This window comes from Colletes latitarsis, chromosome 5 (assembly GCF_051014445.1).
Source record: "Colletes latitarsis isolate SP2378_abdomen chromosome 5, iyColLati1, whole genome shotgun sequence".
Taxonomy (NCBI): domain Eukaryota; kingdom Metazoa; phylum Arthropoda; class Insecta; order Hymenoptera; family Colletidae; genus Colletes; species Colletes latitarsis.
Window position 1 is genome coordinate 35,193,860 of NC_135138.1, and position 13,724 is coordinate 35,207,583.

The 13,724-nt window shown below is 39.0% G+C and overlaps 1 protein-coding gene across 3 annotated transcripts in view; it reads left to right on the plus strand.

The window, feature by feature from the left end:
• The first annotated feature begins 661 nt into the window (after positions 1-661).
• LOC143342170 (furin-like protease 1) overlaps positions 662-13,724 on the plus strand; it is a 216,105-nt gene continuing 203,042 nt past the window's right edge. For all 3 annotated transcript variants that reach the window (XM_076765764.1, XM_076765762.1, XM_076765765.1), the window contains exons 1-2: positions 662-1,012; positions 7,861-9,198. In XM_076765764.1, coding sequence (XP_076621879.1) covers positions 9,025-9,198 — 174 coding nt within the window. In that variant the 5' untranslated portion in view covers positions 662-1,012; positions 7,861-9,024. The remainder of the gene's footprint in view (positions 1,013-7,860; positions 9,199-13,724) is intronic.

Genomic DNA, 13,724 nt, shown 5'->3' on the forward strand with positions numbered 1-13,724 from the left:
GTCTCGAGTCACAAATACGGTCAGGCAGTACGGTGCTTCACAATTTTCTTGCATGATTCTACAGGATTTGGAAAGAATTCTTTTGATCGAATTGACCACTAATCTCAGAGTGGCGTTTATTTTAAATTTTATTAAAACAGTGAAAAATTTCGTGATACGCGAATAGTACCCATGTATGTAAATTATCGAACCGAAGGAAATTGAATACGTGGAGATAACGCAAAACAATTTGCATGGCTGAATGAAGGTTTCCTCTAAATACCCCGTAGCTAGGGAAAGAGATTAGGTCTTTAAGGAATTAGATTCGTGCCAAGAGCGGCTAACGGTTAGACTGTAACGGGTACACCCGTAAGATACGGTTAGACGACACTGGTACCCTTCTCGACCTTTCACGCTAACCATGCATCTCTCTTTCTGTTCCATGAAACGGATGCATAACACAAAAGAGAAAGAGAAGTACACGGCCAAGCGGTTGCCGAGTGACTGAACGTCGCTGCGGGTGGCGTGGGACGAGCGGGGTTGCGAGTTTGGTCGGCGGGAGAAGCCGACCGGTGGGTGGGGATAGGCGAGGGGAACGGTGAGAAGCGATCGGCCGAGGGAGGGGAAGATTGGAGCGGCGTAAACGGACGACGGGGCAGACCGTCAGTCAGCCGTGCTACGCTGTAGGGATGAGACTGAAACGAGGAACGACGTCGCACGATCCGATATTCGCGCGACGACGGTGACACGGTATATAGACTGCATGCGGCTCGGAACGATACACGTAACGCGTCAGGACTTTTGAATTCGCATTCGCGTCGAGTAATCGTGACGTTAAAGTTTGGCGGCACGAGAGGCGTGTTTCCCAGGCTGTGCAACTGTGCGGTGCTATTCCCGTTTCTCCATCTTCCGCATTCCTCGCTCCGATTGGAGTATCTTTCTTCGTGTACGAGCGTGTATCGACGGTTCTGGGATTATTGCGCGCAGACGGATCTGTTTGCCAGAAGAAAAGCCGGGGGCAGCGTCAGAAATCGTGAGTGAATATTCTATTAATAAGCACTTTGGGCGAGCGTTGAGTGTGTGCGTTTTGTTATCGTCGATTCTCGCGGACTTGTCAAGACGCGTCTGTGCGTGACTTCTCCTTTCGCTATCGAGACGCGTGTTCGGAAACCCGTTACCTTGAGATGGCTTCGCGAAGCGAGTTTACAATGGACACTGGCGACGCGCGAATATTCATGGTGCTGTTTCGTCGCGTCCGTTCCTTTTCGACGATACGCGATCGCGTCTTGACAGTTTTGCAACGCGAATGCTGTTCGCCGGTGTATCGGCAACGAACGTGTTCTGCCCACGTGCAGTCGTGCCTCGTTCCTAACCTATCTGCATTCTTGCCCGATTCCGTGAACTCGGGATTAGTAACCGAAACAGTTCTTGTATCGGTTATTACTTTGAGCAGGTTATGTACTAGTTAGATACAAAGAATTCTGATGCAATTATTGCTTCGTGAAATATATAATTTCGAAGTAAAAACAAAAATGATGCAACGTAAACGTGAACTTTATGCGTAACGATACGAAATTCTATCACGTATACGCATTAGCAACCAAGTAGCAGCTCCATAACCAACATCGGTACGTATACCTATAATTATGACGTAGTAAGCAAACGTTTATACTTTCGTTTCTATAAAACTTTTGAGTACTGATATTTTGTGGTTATGTTTCAAACACCTGTTTAAGAATCAATTCCGTCTTACTCGAACGTCAGAGTACTTGATTCGATTCAGTATGAATTTCTATCTACTTGAATTATGAGAATGTTAGGTTCGTATCGCGTAACATTCCATAATCTCAATGATTACGGGTTAGGATCGTAGTTGGGAGAGGTTTGTTTACGTTTATTGTGTCTCGGGGAAAGGTGAAACGTGTTTCTTTAGAATATTCTGCGTCTCGTCTACAAAGATAAGCATTCGATGCCGTTTTTATCGAAACTGGGACCGTTCTGGCGGCCATATTTGACTTGTAAATGATATTCGAACGTTACGTACGGGCGATAAGTTTCTCGATCGCGCGGTTCGATACCATCGTTCCGATAATCCGAACGAAGCGGCGCTGCGCGACGAAATGCGGAACGTTATAGCGTCAATCGCGAATCGTGTGTCAGCCGTTTGTATTTCCTTGTCGAACGACAACTTTTCAAATTCTCAGATCGTGACTGCTGGAATTGCACGTGCAATATCTAGCGTGCTATCCGAACGAGTACGCGAGTCGCACAAGCCGGTTTTCTGCGCGCCTCGTTTTCTTGTTGCGCGAACCATACTGGCGTGAACTTCATGGCAGTCCGTGACCCCGAGTGTTTCCTGTTACGAGAAAGGCCTTTGCGTGGCTCGGTTCGTTGGCATTCCTTTTGTCCGTGTTAATGACCATTGTGTAATCAGAATCATTTAGCAAAAATTCAAGCGTCCACGAACATTCAAGGTATTTATTTCGTTATTCCCCAACGTTGACTTTCTATTAATTTGTATGATGTAGATATGCGTGATAAATTTTCGTTACCATTTTAATGAAATAGAGTTGCAACATATAAGTAGCCCGAATTGTAGACGAGTAATTTCTTTAATTATACAACGTTTACTTAGTATTTCTGAAATCTGACAAAGGAAAATTTTGGGGAACCTATTATAGTAGAAACCTACGGGGGGGGCAGCACCTGCCGGCTCATATTAAATGTATAGACTCAACAACTTTTTCGTATAATTTAAATTGTTTTTAAAAGTAATAAAGAGTAATAAGTTTTACTATATTCCTGATCTATAATCAGATAGATATAGGTATTTATCCGGAAACCAAGCAACAAGAATTTTGTTCATACTATTTGTTGGAATATGGGAATTCGAGTATGGGGCTAATCGCGACATCTGTTGCCATATAATAGACATTGTATTCGTGTCATCTAAGCTTTATAAAAGTGCAGTGCACGTTGTCGCCCTCTCTGTGCAGTTTTGTGAATATACAATTGTAATTTCGTCAATTATTATTTCACCAACCAACATTATTGACAATTGTTATTATTATACAGGGTGATCGGCCACTCCTGGGAAAAATTTTAATGGGAGATTCTAGAGGCCAAAATAAGACGAAAATCAACAATACTAACTTGTTGATGGAGGCTTCGTTAAAAAGTTATTAAAAAATTAAATTAACAAATTTCAAATCATTCTGAAAAAATTATTTTCAGATACGGGGGTCAATTACAATCACTTCTGGTCAATAGACCTTTGAAATTCTATTCACTTTCGAGACAAAAATTCGAGGTGTGAAATTTTTCGAAAAAATAAAAAAATTCCAAATCGTTCTGGAAAAATTATATTCAGATGCTGGGGCCAATTACAATCATTTTTGGTCATTAGACAGGCCCTCGAAATCCTACCCACTTTCTAGAAAAAAATTCGAGAAGGTGTGAAATTTTTTGACAAAATTAAAAAATTGTAAATCGTTCTGAAAAAATTATTTTCAGATGTGGGGGTCAATTACAATAATTTTTGGTGAATAGACCTATCCCCGAAATCCTACCCACTTTCTAGAAAAAAATTCGAGAAGGTGTGAAATTTTTTGACAAAATTAAAAAATTGTAAATCGTTCTGAAAAAATTATTTTCAGATGTGGGGGTCAATTACAATAATTTTTGGTGAATAGACCTATCCCCGAAATCCTACCCACTTTCGAGAAAAAAATTCAGTACGGTCGGAACTTTAAACGTTAATAACTTTTTAACGAAGCCTCTGTCAAGAAATTGATATTCTTGATTTTCGTCTTATTTTGGCTTCTAGAATTTCCCATTAAAATTTTTCCTAAGGGTGGCCGAATATAGACAGTATTAAATAAATTTAAAGGGGTTTTATATAAGTTCTATTTCTGTACATCGTTTCAAGCAGTAATAGGCGAATAATATTGATTGGTCTTTATCAAAATATCGAAACATAATTACTTTATTGAGAATACTCTTTATTTTATGAATAAAAGAACAAAGATACTGTAATCGAAAGCTTTAAAAATAGAAATATTCGTACAGACTACCGGAGAATTTAATTTTGTTAACAATTTGTGTTTATTAAGTGCACTTTGTACTTGTATCCAATGACAAATTAGTAATCAAGCTTTACCTTATAATTTAATTTTACAAGTACAACATTTTATGAAAAATTTCATGATTCCTCGGTAAGATACAAATTTAATTTGTTTCACACGAAACAAACGCAAAGAAAATTTACCTTTTTAAAAATAAGTGATGAAATAAGTTAATAACAGTCTGTAGCAGGTATTGTAACTTTCGTAAAAATATCATTCGAATCGAATATTCGTTTAATTAATATTTTATGAAATAAACACCGCTGTTTTATGTATTTTCAAGGAACAATTTACGGTCGAATACAGTCGAATGCTCATTATACGCAGTTGTTATTATCTGCAGTCCAAAATTTAAAAGCGGAAAGATAAATTTAATCTTACAGTTGGTAATTTGTATATTCCGATTACATGTCGGGGAATGTTTAAGTTACAAAAAATGCAAGCCTGGAGATAATGTTAGTCCAAACTCCGGTGCGCCTCACAGGTATACTTGGACGGTAAAAGGTCCAGCCTAATGGTCGGTCTCTCTCAGCCCGTCCAAAGCGAATGTAGCTTATAATTTCACGTTATTAGGGACGAAAGCATTGGAAGACAAATTTCGTACGGTTCCCGATCCAGTTAGACCGTCGTTCGTTCCTTTTCCAGTTCAAAGGAAATTGCTTTTCATGGATTTTTTTTTATACCTGCAGCTGTACCTTGGTATTCTTGTCGCGCCGGCAGGAAACATTCGACGACCCGCGCAGACCGTGCGTACAAAATTCGTCCTCTTTAGAAGGAACTCGGCCACATGCCGACCAGGTAGATAGATCGTGGGGGCCAAAGGTCGGTGGTTATTACCTGCTAAGAGGTACGGCCTCGTTCGTTTTCATTTGGCCCGTGTGTACACGACCAGCGTCCATATTCGTTGCCAAGGCGATGATCAGTTCGTCGAATAGTTTGCTCCGCGAGTCGAAAGGGTTTTTGCGTTCCTTTGTTTCGAAATTACAGCACGTCGAGGAGAATAAAAGATTCGTCGATCGAAGGGCCAGAAGCTAAACAGAAAGGTCGTCGTTTGGCTTAAATTTAATTCACTTCTCTGACGCTGTCTCCCTCCTCCGTCGCCTCTTCGTTCTCTCTTTATCAGCGGGGCACCGAGTACGGAAGTAGAGGAGGAAGACCGCAGAATGCAATTTCCTCGAGGCATGAAGTAGATGTTCCAGTGGACTGTAATAGTACAGCATAGGTCAGCCAATGCGTCGCAAGACCCTTTTTACGAAAATCTGCACACCTCGGGTGCCCTTTGAAGCTCGGAACAATGTCAGGATGCCTTCGCCGGTTCTAACTTAACGCGCGGTGATTTTCATAATTCTTGCGCGGGGAGAAGTCGGGCTTAAAGACTATAAGGAAGTGCAAGAGGGACGTTAATTTAAATTTCTCCAGGCTTTCGTGAGAGTTCTGCTAGTTCCGGATTCCAGCGTTGGCTAAAAGGTCTTACTGTTGCAGGAACATGATTTCTTTAGAATTGACGATTACCGTAAAATCTCGAATATAATGCGCGCATGTGTTTAATACGCATGCTTGTTTTAGCGTGAAAGTTTCTGGGTAAAATGGTAATTCGTATACGTTGGAACCTAATTTATCCGAACAGGTCGGGAGACAGGTTCGGATTACCGAGCAATTCCGATAATTGGGGTTCAATAGTTATTTCCTCGGCCTCTATTTATTAATTAGGATTACAGACGCTGATCACCAACCTTTTCTTTAGTATCCATATTGCAATGAACATTGGAAACTCTCCGAATGAATCCTTAATCCAGCTCTGAGTAATTAGAAACATCAATTGTACTATGAGAAACTGTAATTATCATGGAATATTCGCTAAATACATATTCAGAATAGGCACTGTATTTGTTCGAACTCTGAGGCAGTTTAGAATTGAATAAAAATTTTAGAAAATAAACTTTCATTCTATATTTCCATCATTTTTGAAACTTGAATTTATTTGTACGATAGTATCTTTAAATTCTTATTTTCTATTTTCTTATTTTTCTGTTATTTAGTTATCCATATTAATGAATGCAAAAAAGCTATGATAATACACTCCGTGGAACATTTTTAGAAAATAATATGCATCTCTATCGACTAGCCATCTGTATCGAAATTACCTAAGCTGTTTCGTAAATAAAAATGCTAAAACCATGTTCGTGTTTCGCATTTATATGTTTAAAACTGACTTTTGAAATTTACTGGTTTGAACGAACGAATATCGCGGACGCAATTTCACTTGATCGTGGCGAAAACGTTTTATCGAATTGTAACCGCGCAAACCGCAGCTTGAAAATGGAATTCTTTTTCATGAAACGCAGTGACCTTTAAAATGCATCGATAATAAGAATCGGCAGACGTTTTCATTCTATTCTTTGAACCCGTAGAATTGCAAAGAACATTCTCTCGAAACGCTACGAGTATCGAAACTAAAATAATGCACATATACAAAAAGAATTAGTAACAAACGAGTGAGATAAATTTCATTCGCTGGGAGACACTGGGAATTTGATAAAACTGAAATATCGTGTAATCCACGTGAAATTAATTCAGAATGTAACTCATCATTTTGCTGTTTTTAAATATTTAAAAAAAAAACAGGGTTGATAGATTCGAAGATAAAAGCAGTTCGTTTGTCTGGTGTTAATCGCTGGTACAATTTTATGAAATAAAAGCACAATATTAATTATGTTTTGTAGATTTCAAAATAGTCTTTCGAATAATTTTTCAGAATGAATTGCTATTTCTACGTATACGATAGATCAGTTGTTTCAATTTCGTGTATATTAATAAACAAGAAAAAAAACAGATTTCCTTAGTTTTCTCGTAGGAAGGAAATCAGGTCGTGTTATACGCTGAATGCAATTTTCCCGTTATGCAATGTTACTATTCCCACAGGTATCTATCCTGTTTCTTTCATTTGAAAATCCGACTCGTTCGAGCACTCTTCAACTATGAAAAGATGATGCAAGTTGCGTGACCGCAGCTGTTTGAAACGTGGAACTTCAAAACCAATGAAATACCGTGCCTACGTGTGTATTATTCAAAATGTATGATATTTCGTATCGTTCTCCATAATCTCAGAAGACTGTAGAAAACGTGTGATTAAGTTTGATGTCACATGTAAAATTATCTAAATTACGATGTTTGTTTTGGTGTGTTTCCTTTGTTATTTTCATTTGAAATTCTGAGACGCAAATAAAACGAGGCTCTGCTAATATTTAAAGTCGATTTTTTTTATAAATTCTATATCTTCGACTTATTTCTTTACATAGAATCGCCTTCTTTTCTCAATTGTTCCATCAGATACCTCGTATAAATTGTGATTATTACTATCGAGTGTGTAGTAGAGGGCGAAAAAAGTTGTAGAAGAGAAAGTTGACCGGCATAAGAAGTATACAAACAATGTACATGTACCAATTTGGGATTACCAGGGCCATTAATTTCTGTGAAAGTTGCATTTGAAGGAACCGCTAGCATAAATTCGCGTTCGCGTAAAATATTACTTCGTTAGTCGCGTTCTTTACAAGAAAATACAGTTAACGATCGTTTCCAATCCCCTTCAAAGAAATGAATTTTAATATCTTCCGTCGCGACTCGATGCCAACTTAATTGTCGTACCGGCGTATCCGTAACCATTCGAAATTTCGATAATCAATCAACCCCTACTTTTAGTCGTTTGCTCTCGAGTCTATCAGAATGTTTGATCTGCAATTCTTGGAATGGTTTTCAGATTGCAACTCGGATACCAGGGGCCCGAAGATGAACCAAGGGTGAAGTACCAAGAGAGGCGCGTCATCGACAAATTTTTCTAGGCGCCCCGATCTTTCCCGGAGGATGCAACGATCGATTACGCGGAATCGACCGAATATCGGTCGATAGATACGTGCCTCGACGCCGGTCGAATGGCTAGCCAAGCGTTCGGTTCTCGTTGTCCGAGTACTGTCTTCTCGCGGTGCCGGATGATACACGAATAAGCATGTTTTCTGCACAGTGAGCCAACACGCTCGTCTACCCGTGGACTCGTTGATCCGTTTCCAGCAGCTTGTTATCAAATCCCGGTAGTGTACGGTTGAAGTGAGTCATCCCGACGTCTTCGCGGAGTTTCTCCCACTCGTCGATCGTACCACCCACCCGTATCGCGAGTACCGCGTGATACGAGGAACGACGGGCGACTTAGAAACGCGTCGAGCGTAGTTTTTAAGAAGTTCCTCGGAGGAACGGTCGTGGTGAGCGAACGTCGATCGGATGTGAAACGGATGAAGGTAACGCTCCGAGTGGTGGGTCGGTTCCGCGAACGTTGTCCTTGATCGAAAGGCCCCAGGTCAGCCACGTGCACCGTGTACACGTCCACGATTATTGCTATCATGAGTATCGCGTCGACTTCCCCACCAACAACGGCCACATGACTTGACGATCGCCCCCACCCACCGCTGTTCGTCGTTGAGTGAAGGCGGCGGCAGTGGCAGTGACGTCACATAGGGAACGACGAGCACGACGACGACGACGACGGCGGCGACGACGACGACAAACGACGACGACGACACCGACGACGACGACGAGGACGTGGACGAGGAAAGAAGAGCAGATAGTAGTCAACGGCTGTACTGTGGAAGGTACTTAACGAGTGACATACGCCGCTGGTGGTTCAGTTGGCGGCAGTCAGTCAGTAGGTGCGACGTGCGTTACTGTATTTTGCCTTTTCTTATTCCGGGCGTTTCGGCGCGTTAGGTTTATCTCTGCCGTGTGAATATCGTGGGTGTGCTGGTGCCGTTGTTCGTTGTCGTTGTTCTTGTTATCTTCGTCGCCTCCTCCGCCGATCGCGGTGGCGGTTTTGGCGGATAGTGGTGGATCACAGTGTTGAGTGTGAAACTGGAGCCGTTAGTGGTAGCAGTCGATGGGAAGAGCTATCATGTGCCCGCAGAGGATTTTTGAACTGGCGATCGTCGCGCTGGTGACTCTAGGTGGACGAGTGACGGCGTACACGAATCAGTGGGCGGTGCACATCGAGGGAGGACCGGAAGAGGCCCAGCAGGTCGCACAGCAGCATGGCTTTCAGTATCTTGACAAGGTAAGGATATTTTTTTATATTTATTTCAACCGTTTTCCATAAATTTAACGACTCTTGTTACGAATAAGTAAATTTTGAAAACAATTACAGCTTGCATAACTGGTGGGAGTAACGTTTCACTGCATCAGGTTATTTCGTGCGAGTCAAAACATAATTATATTTAAATGTAGCTTTCCGTAGAACCTGATAAAGCGTCGATAAAATTGTTGACGACCTTTTTAATTTAAATATATGGAAAATGGTTTTCTTTTAATTGCATACGCTTGGTAACTATTTGTTCAATAATATTGTTGCGTAATCGAGTGTTATTATTGTTCATAAAAATTTGTTTATCGATCATGCTCTTTCAGACGTATGAATTTTCGAATTATTACCAAGTGTAAATAAATTATTAATAAGGTTTTATCGTTGATGGACATTTAAAGAACGTATAAAGATAAAATTCATTTTTTTATGAAAAGCTATTAAGATATTTGTTGCAAAAAGCCACTATTTTTAAATGGTTTTCAATACCATTTATGCAAAGTCGTATAATTATAACCACTTAACTAATTGTACTCTTACGAATATTTAAAATAGTTTCGAAAAAAGGAATTCAAAATGTATTTTTGTTCAAAAACAATATTTAAAAGTTATTTAATGGACATTTTATTGCGTAACACTGAATTTTTTTTAATATTAATAACATTAAATTTTGCCCCCCTTTCAAGATCATATAATATTTATTTGAAGCAATTTCCGATAAAGTTGTTACAGTGTTATTGAAGTGGTTCTAATTACGAGCCTCACCTTGCATAAACATATTTACTTTATCATACTACGTTCTTCAGCAATGTCTCTTCGTGATAGATTCAGTACGTACTCAAATGGTATACTACTCGATACACTTGTTTTTGAACACAGTATTTGATACAAATTGACACAAAAAACGAAAGGAAAGGTGCTCCAATTTGCATGGCGGATCTTATTTCCTAGTCCGTTATGTCCACTTATCTGTACTCTTCATATTGCCTCGCTTCATTTACAACCTTACTGTATCTTTCGACGAACATAAACGACTGAACGTTTTAAGATTTACAAGTTAGGTAAGTTGTGTGAAGAAGTTGTTAGCGCGTTTTAGAAACACGTACAAATAATGTGGCATATTCCGTCCCGTTTCTCTGTTGTTAATTTTTTATCAAAATGAACCGTTGAACAATTATATATGATAACAGACAACCAATAAAATATAGCCAACATATAGAACTTTATTCGTAACGTTTAAGCGAGGAATTCGACCTTTATTTCTCGATAAGAATGTTTTTCGTCTCTGTTGTGTGTATACTATATGAATATGTCTGCAATATAAAATAACGCATGCTAATGATTGCGCAAAGTGGAAGTTGATATTTCCCAGGAAATTAGTTATGCATTACACATTGGCTAGCTTATCATGGAATATTCTTCTTTGTGTGTAATTTGTCATGAAATTCAGTAGAACCACTATCATCCGAATACCGTATAATCAAACGTTACAATATTCGATTAGTGTCATTTAAGGAAATTGTGACGAAAATAATGAAAGAAATCCTCCATAATTTATCTGAATAACTAGAGGTAAAGTACAAATTTGTACATATCGTTGATTACACCCCAGCCTAAGCTATCATTTTTGAAAATGTTTGCAACATCAAAACGTTGTTCCTTAGCATCTTAGCGAATATTTGTTTTTTCTTTTAATGTGTGTTATATTCTTTGCTTATAAGTTCATTTAAAAATAATATTAATACCGTAAAAATTCTCTTATACCAAAAAATGAATCGATTGAGTCTAGATTGTTGAAATAGAGTCAATCCATTGTTAAAAGAAATGTATTATTCGTACATCCTGTTCCTAGACAAGTTCGTATAATCGAGGCTCGACTGCACTGATTTAAAATTCGATGGAAAATCATTTGCAAGCAAAGAAGTGCAAAGAATTTCAAATATCTTGTAAAGGTTAGGGCTGAACGTTGCACGTTTAACCCAAATTACGTGATGCGACTTCGCGACTAGATCGTTTACCATTTTCGACGCCATCTTCGCGTTCATTAATTTTATAAAACCTGTACAAACAGCTCTTCTAAACTCGATAATACAAATTACTTCGTTCGCTACTAATAGCAATAAGCAGGCTCGTTTAAAAACGTTTAGAAACAGTTTGCTATAAATAATTATTCTAACAGGAAAACCGCGATTTCTTGAGAAAAATTAAAACACGACGTTGTTATGTATAAAAATTTCTGAATCAAGAGAGCAAATTTCGCCAGCAAACAAGGAAAGGAGTAAGAACGTTCTTCGTGGAATTTCTGGCCGATAACAAAATTGCTGTATCGACGAGGCGAAAGAAAATATTCTTGTCTGTGTATTCGTCGCAACAGGCAATCGTTTTTGCCGCACAAGCAAATATACGGTTGCGTTAAATCTATCTTTTAGTTTCATAGTTCTGTAACGTTTCAGTCGGACTTATCCGTACGTAGAGCTTATCGTTTTGATATCGTACGTCGGGACGACTCTTATTCCGATCACAGATAAATTCCTTGGAGTGCAGGATCGGCCTTGATATCACGGCTGGAAATCTTTTCGTGGTTTCGCGATCAAAGTGAGACATTCTTGAGGAGCGGAGCTCAATCATGTCAGGCTCATCCTTTCCTACGACGTGTAATATCGCTCGGTTAGACTCACATATGGTGCAGAATATATTCTTCGTTTCTCTAAAAAGGAATAGTAATTTTCCCGGCACAGTTTACGAGCTGTTTCATTATTCTCGTCAAATTTTCTATCGATCCTTAGATGCAATAATATTAGTAAATACTATTTACGAATTACCGATCTCTTGTTGGCATATTTTCAGAAATTAATTCGGGGGTGACGGTTCATAGAAGCACTTGTTGAAATGCATTCAATTTTAATATTTTTCTCGTGTGGAATTTTTCCATGATATTTATATTCGCAACGTATATCGTCGCGAGATTCCCAACGTCAAGACGGGAACGTAAAATTATCTCGGGATATTTAATAAAAATCCTACCCTATTTCGAGGCAATTTTTATCTCAACGAAATAGCATGGGAACTGGGTCATACTTTAACTACTTTCTTTTATTACTCGCGGTAGACTCATCGTTCGATTAACGATCGAAATTGTTATGTAACGTCAATGTTACATCTTTCCTCCTTGGTAGTTGTGAATTATACGAGTTCTACGAATTACATTGACGAAAGTATTTATATCCTTTTAGTCAGTGGCCGTGAATATCGTTCCGACTACATACTTCGCATCACTGTCCACGGCGGAAATTAACCTTCGAACGAATCTCCTTTCTGCCTAAATAGTTTTCGTTGCGACTCGCCCCTATCTTCCCTTTCCGCGTCAGTTCCCGTTCAATCGTGAAAACAGAATGAAACACAATCTAGCGAAATGAAACTTCCAGTGAAACGAAGTTTCAACAAGCATTTGAATTCTTCGAAGCCAGTCCTGTCCAGAGTTGTTCCTTGACGTAAAGCAGCATCCCCCTTTCAGACTCCGGTTTCAAATACACGAACACTACAAACGGGATCGGTTCAATTGACCACCATAAAGCCTGGCTGGCCATCTATCTTACGTCTTAGCACGAAAACACACTGGTATACCAACTTTCTTGCGTACAATTTTCCTGTCCTAAGCGATCGAATATGCGTACGAGTGGAATAATGCGCGTAGATATTAGAAGCATTTAAAAAATATCTAGAGAAAACAATATAATAGAGTTTTAAAGGTCAGATAAGCGTTAAGAAGGAGACTGGGTATAGCAATTGACAAATTGCGAGGAAACTTGATCGTTCTTTATGCGTCGTTAACTATATAATAGATAATTCAGAAGAATATGGTACTAAAAAATCAAGTGGCTATTAGAGTTAACTCCGTAAATGAGACGACATAGAATACGGCATTGAATTCAACAAAATTTAGCGATTATATAAAAGGAAAATTGAATTTAAACGTTACATCTCGGAAATATTTTTATTTGTATCGATCAAAACGTAACCGGGAGGTCTTCGAACAAAATTTTATATTTATATTTACTGCTCCAAGCTATAGAGTTCCGAGATAAATTAAATTACGTGGCAGGCCTCCGATATTACTGTAAATTTAATTTCGTTTGTGTTTGCTTGCATAGTACAATGACCCGGGTGATAAAATGTGTTTACTCATTTTTGCTAGTATAAGCATACACGCCGCTTATGTGCACTGTGTGCGTTCGCAGTTTGTTCGCCTATTTCGTGTACAGCTACGTTTTCAAGAGCAATTTGCGTCGCCTTAAATAACCAGCAGGTGGTTCATTCCAAGTAAGAATTTAAAGTAAACAAATGGCGCGAGATTCTAGACAAGCCGAAATTAAAACATTTTCACCGGCGAAATATGTAGTGGAAAAGTGGTACAGGTGTAAAATTTTAATCTTAGGAGATTGTGGATGAATTAAAACTATAATAGAAATATTGGTATGCTTCCAAACATTAAAACAGAATAC